This window comes from Palaemon carinicauda, chromosome 9 (assembly GCF_036898095.1).
Source record: "Palaemon carinicauda isolate YSFRI2023 chromosome 9, ASM3689809v2, whole genome shotgun sequence".
Taxonomy (NCBI): Eukaryota; Metazoa; Arthropoda; class Malacostraca; order Decapoda; family Palaemonidae; genus Palaemon; species Palaemon carinicauda.
Window position 1 is genome coordinate 26410772 of NC_090733.1, and position 13897 is coordinate 26424668.

The 13897-nt window shown below is 34.9% G+C and overlaps 2 protein-coding genes across 2 annotated transcripts; both read left to right on the forward strand.

Moving 5' to 3' along the window:
- Window positions 1–978: 978 nt before the first annotated feature.
- Window positions 979–4200, forward strand: LOC137646321 (protein FAM200B-like). Its single transcript, XM_068379428.1, has 2 exons — window positions 979–1108; window positions 3944–4200. The coding sequence occupies exons 1-2, from the start codon at window positions 979–981 to the stop codon at window positions 4198–4200; spliced, it is 387 nt and encodes a 128-aa protein (XP_068235529.1).
- Window positions 4201–4211: 11 nt separating this feature from the next.
- On the forward strand, window positions 4212–13597 carry LOC137646322 (protein FAM200C-like). Its single transcript, XM_068379429.1, has 2 exons — window positions 4212–4558; window positions 13453–13597. Exons 1-2 carry the CDS (start codon window positions 4212–4214, stop codon window positions 13595–13597), a joined length of 492 nt encoding a protein of 163 aa, XP_068235530.1.
- Window positions 13598–13897: the final 300 nt, after the last annotated feature.

Here is a 13897-nt window from a genome sequence, read left to right on the forward strand (position 1 = left end):
AGGTCCCCATGAACCCAGAAGACATCCCTAAGACCACCATCACCACCTTTCTTTATTTTTACAAAAATATTTTAATATAAATTTTTGCATAATTGTGTACTTCATTACCCGAGCAAACTCTACTACTTCTTTAGATATAGTTATATTTTACAGTCCTTTTGATTCCTTATAAAATAGGCTAGAGTATTTGAGGTGAACAAATGCCCCAAAAACGTTAAAAAAGTATTATACTATAGTTTCTCGAATAATAGTAAATTTAGTGATTATTTCACTGGGATTTATGGAATGCTGTATCATTTTACCAAGTCATATAAGAAGAACAAATGAATTACAGACTAATTGCTGAAATTACTTATTTATAATGGGTACATGAAATTGCAAAGGGTAATTGATAATGCAAGGTTGGAGGTCAATTTACTTCGAAAAGTTTAAAACTAGGTCAAAGGAGAGACACAATGACAGAGAGAGAGAGAGAGAGAGAGAGAGAGAGAGAGACTCAACAGGTAGACCTATACGCTCCCCGTGACACCCCATCCTTAACTTACAAGGACGAGGGATCACACTACAAGAAACTATCGAGCTTGAACCGGATTTGTACCCCAGTCCAGCAGATCCAAGGCAGTGATGTTTCTAATGGGCCACCAGAAACCGTGGGGGACATAAACTGTCATTCTTTAATTAGTCATCTGATTTCAAATATTCTTTAAAGACGATTTTATTTTAATCAAATTCTGATGTCATATCTAAACAATGGTTAATAATATTATCTTGAAGAAACGCGATTGACGAAAGCATGATATTAAAAATTTTAACAAGTTTCTTACAAATTTGAATGATTTCAAATTAGACTTACTTAGATATTCAATCATATGATTTATATCGGAGATCTATGATAGGGCGTTATAGACATGGCATTTGTTAAATGAAGGTTTAATGGTTAAGGCCGAAACGGCGTCTAGCTTTCTTAATTGTATTCAAATGCAACTGTTCACACGACCCATCAAGCTGGCGGCGGCCCTCGGACGTCAGCTGTCCGAGTCGGATGGGCTTCCTTTCCAAGAAACCTTGGCCGGTTTGACGGACGTAAGCCATCCGTCCCAACCCACGGGTTGGTGATGTTTCGTGTGAACGAGACCTGTATCGTACTCGTTCGTTTCGTGGCCTACAACCCCGACTTTTCCTCATAGTATATAGTCAAAAATTAAGAATTAGTTTGTTGTTGACACCATGTATGAGAATTTAATTGAACTTGTTCAAGGGGATGAGGAGATGTTTGACATGGCAAACAAGATGTATAGAAATAATTTGAAAAAATAAAAGATATGGAAAATGACTGGAGAGGCATTAAATAAAACAGGTGAATTTATCATAATTTAAATATTCTTGGCATGGTGCATAAAGTAAATGAAGTTGCATAATCTATTCTATCAACACAGTTATCAACCAACATCTTATAGTGTCAAAATTATCGTAATTTACCCGGTCCTCACGTGACAGTAAATAAACAATGAAAACCGCTCGCGGATGTAACGGAGAGGTAACGCCTCGTGCGAATGTACAACACTTCGACGGCGGTTAGCCACTGGCCAGCCTGTCGGAAAGAAAACGGGTCGTGTGAATCGGCTTACCGTAAATGGTAAGGGATAGTGTCAATGTCCTGGTGACCGAGCTTAGATCCATAACCCCTCATCCTTTGCTTATAACGATGTTGAGGTTGCAGATACTAAAAGAAATTATAGAGCTTGTGCTGGACTCGAACCCTAGTCTGGCGATCACCAGGCAGAGGGTGGTTTTAAATAGGCTAACATTATTACTATGAAGAATTTTACGTGGGTATAATTTAGCAGTAACCGTTTGATAAAATTAACTCAACATCAAACTATATAAATATAAGTGCATAAACAAGGACATAGAAAGAGATTGATAGAAACAGAGAGAGAGAGAGAGAGAGAGAGAGAGAGAGAGAGAGAGAGAGAGACTTTCTGCTATTGCTAATGTCATCTTGGTGCGAGTTCCTACTGCATTTGATAGCTAAATCCATTTCTCACTTCCTGAGAGTCTTTCTCCGAGTCAGTATTAATGTGGGATGGAATTTAATCAGGAAACGGGGCGTGGAAGAGAAACCGCTGTCTCAGAGAGCTTTCGAGTCATTCCTTTCATCTCTAACTCATTTGGTCAAAGAAATTATTTTTTACGAATGATTTTGTTAACTCTGTATCTATTCTTATATGCATAACACACATACACACATGTATATATATATATATATATATATATATATATATATATATATATATATATAGTTTATATACATATATATATATATATATATATATATATAGTTTATATACATATATATATATATATATATATATATATATATATACATATATATATATGTGTGTGTGTTTGTGTGTATGTTATATATGCATGTATGTTCCTATAGACCAGTGTTACTCAACCAGGGGGGCATGCCCCCTAGGGGGGCGCAAGAGGATTCAAAGGGGGGCGTGAGCCTCAGGAGAATAATGCAGCTATAAATGAAAAAAAAATAAGTTGTGTTCTTTTAGACTAGATCAGTTGAATAAAAAAGACATTATAGTAAAAAATATAATAATAATAATAATAATAATAATAATAATAATAATGGTAAAAGTTTTATATAATAAAGTAATATCATCGTTACTAATTCATGCTTTCTCCTTCCACGTAGGCTACCGTAGAGTAGGCTACATTGCCTGTCGTGGACGTGTATAATACGTGTCCCTTACTGGTGAGCTATGAGATCCTTTTCTCACACCCAGTCCCACCGTACACACTATCAACACAGTCCCTGTCAACACTCCCAGTTTACCACACATGTCCGAAAGTATTTGAACATTTCTTCCTTGCCGTTTCTACAGGCGAAATTGTTGAGGTACATTATCTCAGTTTCTTATCGACCCATTAACATTGTCAGGTTTGTGAGAATATGAATGAAAGAAAAGGGGAGAGATATATTCTGGGGATTAATTTTTTTCCCTATCAATTATTTTTGACTAGTTTTGTTTTCCCTGTGTCGTTGATGGGCTGCCCTGTCCTTTATTTGAAAAAAAAAAATATATCAGTTTCTATGTTTATCAATATACCGAAATATGTTGAGAGACCGTTGCTAAGATTACTGCAAAATTCTGAAGATGTATATTTTGTTTTATTTATTTTTCCTTCATATTGTAAAAATCATAAGTTAATGGTCTCAAATTTTACTATTTTCAAAAGAAGATGTACTAATAACCACCACTTCATGATTATCTCAACCATATGATCAGTGACCGAGTCAGAGAGGTAGAGTCAGCGAGTAGGGCTGTATTAGAGAAAGAGAGAGAGAGAGAGAGATTCATGTGTATATATATATATATATATATATATATATATATATATATATATATATATATAGGGCTGTATTAGAGAGAGAGAGAGAGAGAGAGATTCGTGTGTATATATATATATATATATATATATATATATATATATATATATATATATATATATATATATATATATATATATATATATATATATATGTATATAAAATTTAGTTATAAATGTTTGTATCTCTCTCCCTCTCTCTCTCTCTCTCTCTCTCTCTCTCTCTCTCTCTCTCTATATATATATATATATATATATATATATATATATATTATTTCCTCTCCTTTTTTCTTTCTTCTTTTCCTTCAAGGTTAATTTAACGTCCAAGGCTGGATGTATTTCTTATATTGTCTCAATTTTCTGCCAATCTCGTGTTTAGCCTCAAAATTTTCAAAAAATTTTGGATATATCTTTCTCCCTCTTTCTCTGTCCTTCTCACTCATTGATCATGTAGCTGTGATAATCATACTGTGGTGGTTATCATCAAGAGGTGAAAAATACCTTAATTTACAAATGCATATTATCTTGATCGCAGATACGTTTTGCCAGTTTTACTCCAACTACGTTGCAATGAGTGCCAAGAAGCGGAAGTATAACGAAGATTATATTCGTTTTGGATTTGTGTCCCTCCGAAAGGGTGACACAGAGGTCCCACAGTGCGTGATATGTTACAAGACTCTGAGCAATGATGGAATGCGACCCTCATGCTTGGAACGCCACCTGCAAACAGCACATCCTGGTCTAGTTGACAAGCCAAAGGCATTCTTTGAAACAAAAAAAAACATACCTTGAAGCAAGTGAAAATGGATGACAGCGGGGTATTTCGACAACAATCATCAAAGGTTGTTGAGGCTTCTTATGAAATTTCCATGTTGATTGCAAAGAGCAAGAAGAGCCATAACATTGGAGAGACTCTCATAAAGCCAAATATACTATGTGCAGCTCAACTCATTCTTGGTAAAGATAGTGCAAATAAGCTTTCCCAAATTTCCCTGTCAAACGATACAGTCCAGAGAAGGATCCAACTGTCTCAAGATATCAAAGAACAAACACTCGAACTAGTAAGAGCCTTGCCTGTTTTTGCAATCCAGTGTGATGAAACGACTGATATCGCTCAGTGTGCTCAGTTCTTGATGTTTGCTCGTTTTGTGTCAGGCAACAATATAAAGGAGGAAATTTTGTTTTGTTGCCCCATGGAAAGTTGTACAACAGCAGAAGCCATTTTTAAAGTTACATCAGACTTTTTTAAGGAAAATAAACTTTCTTGGGACTCACTAATAGGGGTGTGTACTGATGGAGCCCCAGCCATGGTTGGCCTGCGTTCTGGGTTCATCACAAAGGTGAAAGAAAAAAATCCTTCTGTAATAAGTACACACTGCATAATTCACCGTGAATCTTTAGCATCCAGAACTTTGCCTGATGAAATGAGGGATGTTCTAAACGTGGCTATAAAGGTAGTAAATTTCATCAAATCTGGAGCCTTAAACAGTCGTCTCTTCAAATTATTGTGTAAGGATATGGATTCTGAACATGAAGCCCTGCTTTTTCACACAAACATACGATGGTTATCAAAAGGAAACATGCTTGAAAGGCTTTATGAGCTACGAAAAGAAGTAATAATATTTCTAGATTCACAGCAGAAGGCAGCCCTTCATGACAAATTCAAGTCTGACAGCTTTCAGATAATTCTAGCTTACTTGGTGGATATTTTTGAATCTTTGAATGCAGTGAACCTTAAACTACAAGGGAAAAATATCCACATCATCTCTCACCACGACACCATTCGAACTTTCATGGCCAAACTCGACCTCTGGAAATGTCGAATTCAGCAGGGAAATGCAGCCATTTTTAGGAACTTAGATTCTGGGCTCGCTCATGGTAACCTTGACCCTGAGTTAAAGATCCTTATAATCACTCATCTAAGCAGCTTGAAAGCAGAATTCATGAAATACTTTCCAGACATAGATGACATGCGTGAATCCTGGAAATTCATTAGGAATCCTTTTCAGTGTGAATTCGCTAATGTTGCTGAGGAAATTCAAGAGGAGTTTCTTGAGTTAAAGTTTAATTCCACAGCTAAGGATGAATTCAACGATTTGGATTTGGAGACATTCTGGATTAAATACCATTCTGTGTACCCTCTGATCTCACATCAGGCTCTTCGGGTTCTAACAATGTTTGGATCAACGTACCTGTGTGAAACTGCATTTTCTACGCTCACTGCTATAAAAACAAAATACAGAAACCGCCTGGATGTGGAAGATGATTTACGTTGTGCACTCTCTAACATTAAACCTCGTATTCAAGATCTGGTATCCAAGAAGCAGTGTCAGGTATCTCACTAAATAAGTTAAGCAAGTTATCCTGTAGAAGTGAAAATGTCAATTATCTCACTTTATTTCCTACTTAGTAAATTGACTATACAACCCATAAGGCTTTTTTTATTCCTTTTCATATAAAATCTGCAAGTGAAATTTATCTTTATATGCAAGGGGGGGGGGGGGGGGGGGCGTGGCGATAAAAAAATAATTGTGGAGGGGGCATTGTAGTAAAAGGTTGAGAACCACTGCTATAGACCATACATACCTCTTAATACAGAATTCGCTCTACCTTGAGGGGAATTTACAAGCCGAATCTGGAGTTATAACTCACAATGACCTCATTTTTACTACCAGACCATAAAATCACTAGTAAATGTGACATACCTAAATCCATACATACATACAGACAGATAGATAATTAGATAGATACTTATATACAGAAGATATATATATATATATATATATATGCCATTTCATCGAGATTTAAGGAGCATTTCCTTCACACCCAAAGCTCTCATTACTCCACCATGCTGCTCATCCGGTTATTTGAGTATAATCGTTGCAAAGATATACTGCCAGCACGCAATTAGGTTTAAGATGATTGACAAACTGTCTCTTCGGCTTTTACCTGATGCCTGGCGATTGATCTTACTAGAATTAGTATGGACCGGCAGTGGTTACTTGCCTTAATTAGATGGGCACTGCTCATCACAATGACCTGGCTATCCTTTGATGTATCTAGCTAACAGGATGGCCCAAAGTCCTGGGCGTAGCGGGGTGCTAAGAATATCCTGGTTTATAAATACTAAAGAAAAACTTAAGATATATAATTGGCATGTTATAACAATGAATCAGATAGGGAAGTTACAGCAAGTGGAGATTGAATCTATGAAATATAGTTTGGATATATTGGCCATAAGTGAAACACGTTGTAAGGGGATTGGTAAGGAATCTTCACACCAAGACAATATATATATATATATATATATATATATATATATATATATATATATATATATATATATATATATATTTACTCAGGAAGAGCAGATGGAGTTGGAGAATTGGAAGAGAAAGGGTAGGCATGAGGATGACACCAAGAGCAGAAACCGCTTTATCCGAGTAGAGAGCTGTAAATACTAGATTGTCACTAGCAAAGTTCAAATCAAAGCAGTGCAATATGAGTATTATAGTTTGGTACGCCCCAAAAAATGATTCCCCTGAAGAAACGAAAGACGAATACTATGAAGAACTGCAGACGGTAATAGATGAGATCCCTGAGAGAGAAATAAAAATTTTGATTGGCGATTTCAATGCTAAAATTGGAAGAAATAATCAAAGTATAGAGAAAGTGATGGGTGTCAAGGGTTTTGACGAAGTTGCAAATGAAAATGGATCACATTTTGTAAGTTTCTGTTCAGCAAGAAATCTTGTCAATGAGAGTCCTCTTTTTCAAGACAAGAACATCCACAAAAGAAAATATAATAGAGAGATCACATTTCCATTAATAAAGAGAGAAAGAGGACTCTGAGAAATGTAAGAAGCTATAGAGATATTGGTAATGATCCCAAGCTCCTCACTGCTACACTTTAATTAAAACTGAAAGCACCCAACAGAAAGAGGGACAGAATACTTAGGTTTGATACAACTAAGCTTTTAGAAGACAAACACAGAAATATTTGTAATTGAATGTAGGAATCTATTTGCAGTCTTTGAGACTTTAAGAGAGGAAAAACAGACAATTAATGAAAAATGTTGTGATATTAAGAACATGTATCAGTCAGTTGGTAGTGAAGTCTTGGGACATGCAGTGATAAGGAAAAAGCCATGGATATCAAATGATACTTGAGATACTATCAAAAGGAGACAAAGGCAGATATTGATTGTTAAAAGTTTTCGAAGAAACAATGAAAATTACAAGGTAGAGCATGCTAAGTACTCCAGTATTGACAGTGAGGTCAAAAGATAAGCCAGGAATGACTGGAGATAACATTTAGACAGTGAAGCAAATGAGGCTGACAAAGCTATGAATTCAGGAAGTGGCTAGTGTAAGAGTTGCTCAAAGAATTATTAATGAAACCTCGACTGGGGCAAAGAAGAAAAAACATATACACTTCAAAAAGAGAGATGGCTCTGTTATAGCAACAGGAGATGAAGAAAGACAACGTTGGATGGAACACTAGTGAGTTTATGAATAGGATATATGAAAGGAATAATTTGATTGATATACCTGAAGCTGATGAATACACTGATGTGCCCATGAATGAATTCAGTGTGTTCGAAGTCGAATATATTATAAAAAAAAATAAGAGATTGAAAGCCCCAGGATACGATGGAATAACTGCCGAGGATATACTGACCGAAAATGAAGTGACCCCCAGACTACTTACAAGACTATTTTGTAGAATGTGGCATGAAGAGACAAAACCTTATGAATGGGAGTTAGGAGAGTTGGTGAAAATAGCAAAAAAAAAAATGAGGCCTGACTGATTGCAATAATTGCAGAGGTATAACAATTACGTCAGTTATTATGAAAATATATAGTATGGTTATTCTAAAGAGACTGGAGAGAAAGATTGTTGAAAATCTCAGAGATGACCAAGTAGGATTGAGAAAAGGTAGAACTTTCACTAACCAAATTTTCATTTTGAGGCATGCTGTACAGCAATGCGTAAAATATAGAAATCCCCTTTTGATATAAGTTGTGGACTATGAAAAAGTCTCCGATAGTGTGCACTGGCCTATTTTGTGGAGAGTCCTGCTTTATTATGGAAGTCCTCTTATATATGTAAATCTGACTAAGTCTGTTCATGAGCATAGCAAGTGCAAAGTTAATGTTAATGAAGACTTATCAAATGAATTTCCAGTGAACAGCTCAGTACTCCAAGGGAATGTGTTGTTACCTATGTTGTTTATCCTCCTCGTGGATTTTGTAATGCGCAGAAAAGTCAGAGATGGTGCAGAATGATTGGACTGCTTTGGTGATAGGAATTTAGCCGACCTAGAATATGCTGATGATGCTGTTCTTGTTAGCAGAACCCCACAGGATTTGCATTGCTTGCTTACTAGAATGCATGAAATATCACACGAGTTTTTCGGAGGATAAATAGAAGAAAGACTGAGATTTTGAAAAGGGAGCATGCAATTGAAGATGAAATGTCATTGGAAAGAGAAAGAATAATTGAGGTAGAATCATTTAAGTATTTAGGAACTATGATCTCCAATACAGGGTCTTTAGAATTAGAGTTTAGTGAAAGATTAAAAAAGCAAATCAGACAATGGCTAGGTTAAATAGAATTTGGAAATCAAACTGCATATAAAAATCAGACTATATATCAAGTTATGAGATCGGTGTTTCTCTATGGACATAAGTCATGACATGACAATGAAATAATCCCCAGTACATTTAGTAGATTTGAAATCAAAGCCCTCAGAAGGATATTGGGAGTAGAGAGAGATTGCTCGAGTGCCATATGTGGATGAGATCATGATGATGGGTAGATGGAGATGGTTTGGGCATGCTCTTCTCACTCCCCGGGAGAGAGTAATTTACCATACGTTCTGCTCTGCTCCACCAGGCTCTAGAAGAGTTGGGAGACTTAGGCCTACATGGCTGAGGACTATGAAGCGTGAAGTAGATGATGAATGGATAAAATATTGAATTAAACGCACAAGATAGAGACGACTGTCGAAATCTAAACGAGGCCCTTTGCGTCAATAGTCCGTAGGAGAAGATGATAAAACACACACACACACACACATCTACGACAAACATACACACACACACATATATATATATATATATATGTATATATATATATATATATATATATATATATATATATATATATATATATATATGTGTATATATATATATATATATATATATATATATATATATATATATATATATATATATATATTGTGTGTATATTCATATCTGGCTTAGTTTTATATACATAGACACTATATTGTTTTCGTTTTCATCAAATTATTCATCCATAAAGAAAATTTCATAGATTACAGAATTACGATTGTCTTATAACCTATCCGATGACATCGTTTCATGAATAAATATTACGAAGAAATATAAATAAAATCATGCCTCATTTTCAGCAGCCAATATCAAACCAATAATAATCATCAGTTAAAGAAAAACATAAGTCCCGGATCACCTTTCCTTAAAAATTTATGATAAGGAAGATTAACCGAAATATTCTCTCCTTGAGAATGAGGTTTTTATTCTGCTGCTAGTTTCAAGAGATTTGACCTTGAGCCCAATGAAGCAATTTGATATAATCTAAGAAAATTAACATAAGGAAACCTAAAAATTCACTTGTTAATCTAACTGCGCCCTCCCCCCCCCCCCAAAAAAAAACCATCACCACAAAAAAATCTTGGTTGGGTTAGATTAAAAAAATTGGGAGTGAAATATGTTCATTAGACATTAGATGTTTATTCATAACCATAATTAAATTTTTTGTTTGCATCGATGTAATGAAATCGTAGCAAACGAAGCATTAACATTTACCTGAGTGTATTTGTCTCCACCCAATGTCCGAAGTAGCCAAGATCCTTATTCTAAACATTTCAGATATTTGGAACATTCGGTTTGATCCAAAGTAATTGATGGTCTTTCAAAGAAAGGGTATTGGAAAAAAACACTAGAAAAACCTACGTAGATGAGCAGATAATGAAAACAATTATAGAACCTATACAATGTAATATATAGATAAAAAATATAGTAAATAAATAACACATAAGACAAAACAAACTAACGATGATATCACCTTTAAAAATAGCTAATTTGCCACAAGCAGAATCCGTACGGCTGTATGTCCGTCATAAAACATCATTTTGGAACAATGGCAAAGATAATGGCGTTCCGCAATGCCAACATACACTCTTCGGAGTCAAATAATATAAAAAAGACCTTCCAAGAGTTAGAAATTATACAAACTTATATTTTGGCAAACGGTAGATGAAAACATTTATTGGTTGCACATTCATTTGAAATATATATATATATATATATATATATATATATATATATATATATATATATATATATATATGTGTGTGTGTGTGTGTGCGTGTGTGTGTGTGTGTGTGTGCGTGTGTCCGTCCCCATCATCATCATCAAAAGTTACTAGTCCAATGCATTACAAACGCCTCAGACATGTTGCCTATTTCTATTATCTTTCTATGCCAGTCCACAACCGCAACCTTTCTTAGTTCGTCAACCCATCATTTTCTCTTCTTCTGCTTCTTTTACAATCTCTAGGGATACAGTCTGTTATTCTTGATGTCCATTTATTATCTGTTACTTTCATTATATGTCCTGACCATGTCCGTTTCTCTTTCTTTCGTTAGAATAACCTCTACTTTCGTTTGCTCTCGTATCCATGTTGCTCTTTTTCTGTCAGTGTAATTCTCATCATTATTCTTTTCATAGCTTTTTGATTTGTAACTACCTTATGTTCTAAAGTTTCAGTAAGACTCTAGGTTTCTGATGGATAAGTTAAAACTGACAGCACCATCAAATTAAATACTTTTATATCTGGAGAAACTAACATCTTACATTTCATGATCTAATTCTGTTTACCAAAAGCTCTACATCCTAAGCTTAACCTTCTTTTAATTTCTGTCTCGTGTCCTGCACTGTCTGTCCTAAATATGTATATTCATTAATAATTCCAAGGGTTCGTCCATAACCCTTATTTAATGTTTCTCCATTTTCATTGAACATTATCTTAGTTTTACTCATATTCATTTTCAGTCCTACACACCTGCTGTCTCAATTCAAATCTTCTATGATCCTTTTTAACTACCCTTATGGTTCACTAAACACAACTATGTCTCTGCAAATCATAAGCTCATAGAGTATTCCCCATTGATAATTATTCCTACATTTTCTCAATATGAATTTTTAAAAACTTAACCATGTGAATAATTTATCTTTGCCTAACTGCTTTCTCTATCAGAATTTCTCATTATCTTTTTGTATTTTGGGGGATTTATGTACCTCATGTATCGATGTCTTCGTGTGTTCTAATAAAAGATTCATCTATTCCTCGTCTTTAAAAGGATTTCATTACTCCTGATGATTTGAGAGAATCAAAAGCTTTCTCATAGTCTATAAATGCCATAGATAGTGTTTAGTAATATTCTGTTGATTTTTCAATTTACTGGTTAATTACATGGATATGGACAGTTGATGAATACTCACTTCTAAAGCATTGCTGTTCTCTAAGTTGATTGAAGTCTAGATGACTTTCTGTTCGGCTTAATATGATTTTTGTTAATATTTTATAAACAATGGAGTCAACTTATTGGGCCCGTAATTTTTGAAGTCTTTTGTTTCTCTTTTTTTATGAATTAGTATTATGATAAAGTTTTTCCAATTAGTTAGGTATAGATCATTCTTGCAGTCAGTTTGTGCAAAAGTTCAGCCAGTTTTACTACTATGATGCCTCCTCCATCTATCATTAAATCTATGGTTAGGCCATCTTCTCCTGCTGCTTTGCCGCTTTTCATACCTTTTAGTGCTTTCTTTACTCTTCGTTAGGTTACTCTCGGTACTATATCAGGTATTTCCTTGTTTCTATTGGAAAAATTATTCATTATATCACTATTATATGGCATTGCATAGAAATCCTTTGTAATTTTTATCGCTATTGTTAATATTTCCATTATCATCCTTTAAAGCAAACACCTGATGATGCTCTGTCCCAAGTCTTATTTTTATCAATTTAAAGTTCTTCCTTTCTTTAGTGTCTCCTTAATTTTGGTCTGATTGTGTTTATTGTTTGATAATGCTGCTAACTCTATTTCATTTCATTTGAATTTTACCGTCATTTCCGTTCTTTTCTTTATTAGGTTCTGGGTCTTTTCCGTTATCTTTCCTTGATCTTGTTTAGGAACTTTTCCACATATCTCATGAGGTGATTCCAATACAAATTCAGTTAAATTACTGTTCATTTCTTCTTTAGTTCCTTCCATTTCCTCAGGTAGCTGGAGTTACTTATTTTGTATTACCATCACATTTTCGTTTTATTACATGAGTGGTTATTTTCTTATTCAAAATAAATTTTCATCTTTCTCTCCTTAGATATAAATTTTTTTTGTTTCAGAACCATTCTATGACCGCTTTACTTCAACTTGTTTAAAAATGCTACTTCTTTACATAAAGTAACTTTTTCACTGCGAAAAACCTATCTGATTTTTATTTCTCTATTTAAGCTTCGCCATGTATATTTTCTATGTTCCTTTTTACAAACATTTTCATGATTTTGAGATTTTTTTCTCTCCGCGAATTCTACAAGCATATCTCCTCTCTTTCCTTTTACCTACTCCAAATTTATCTACTGCTGAATCTTCTCTCTTACTTTGATCTACTTTAGCATTGAAATAATCGAAAACAAATGGTAATTGTTTTATATTTTTTTAATATATATCTCGAGATCTTCACAAAAAAAAAAATTCTATTCCTTCCTATGTATAGGATGCTGTTGCATACGTTTGATTGGTCGTCAGTTTATAGTTCTTATTTAGCTTGATAATAAACCCTGCAATTCTAATACCTGTACAACTAAATTTTATTTTCCTTGTTCCTTTCATATCCTCTAAAGCAAAGTATATGACCCTCTTTTAACTTTACACAAGATTCCACATTACTTCTAATTTCACCTCATCCTCTTACATCCCAATTAATTTATTTCAGCTATCCTAGTAACACAGCAAGACCTCTTTCCCTAGACAGGGTACTGACGTTGTATGCTGGAAAGTTAAATTTTCAAAAGTGGCCTGTTCTAGTCCAGAGATATTTAGCAGCCCCTGTAGTGGAATATAGCCGGCCGGCACCTTGACCAGCTGTTCCACTGCCACTGGGAGTCGATTCGGCGTTGTGATAAATACTGTATATCTGGATTTTGGCCATTTTTCATTGCCACGTCAACTGATGTGGATTGGTGATGGTGGGATATGTGGGTTTGATTGCCCACAGCAAACCAGCCTAGTATAGGTGCCCCGACTAGTTTTGCCAAGATCTATATATGTTAGGTCTGGTCATGGACGGGGATTAAGCAAGGCCGTCTCAAGTACAGGCCTGGTCAGAGGGGGAAGAAGTCGGCACGAGTAGGTCGATTGATATGGAGACGGGACACCTG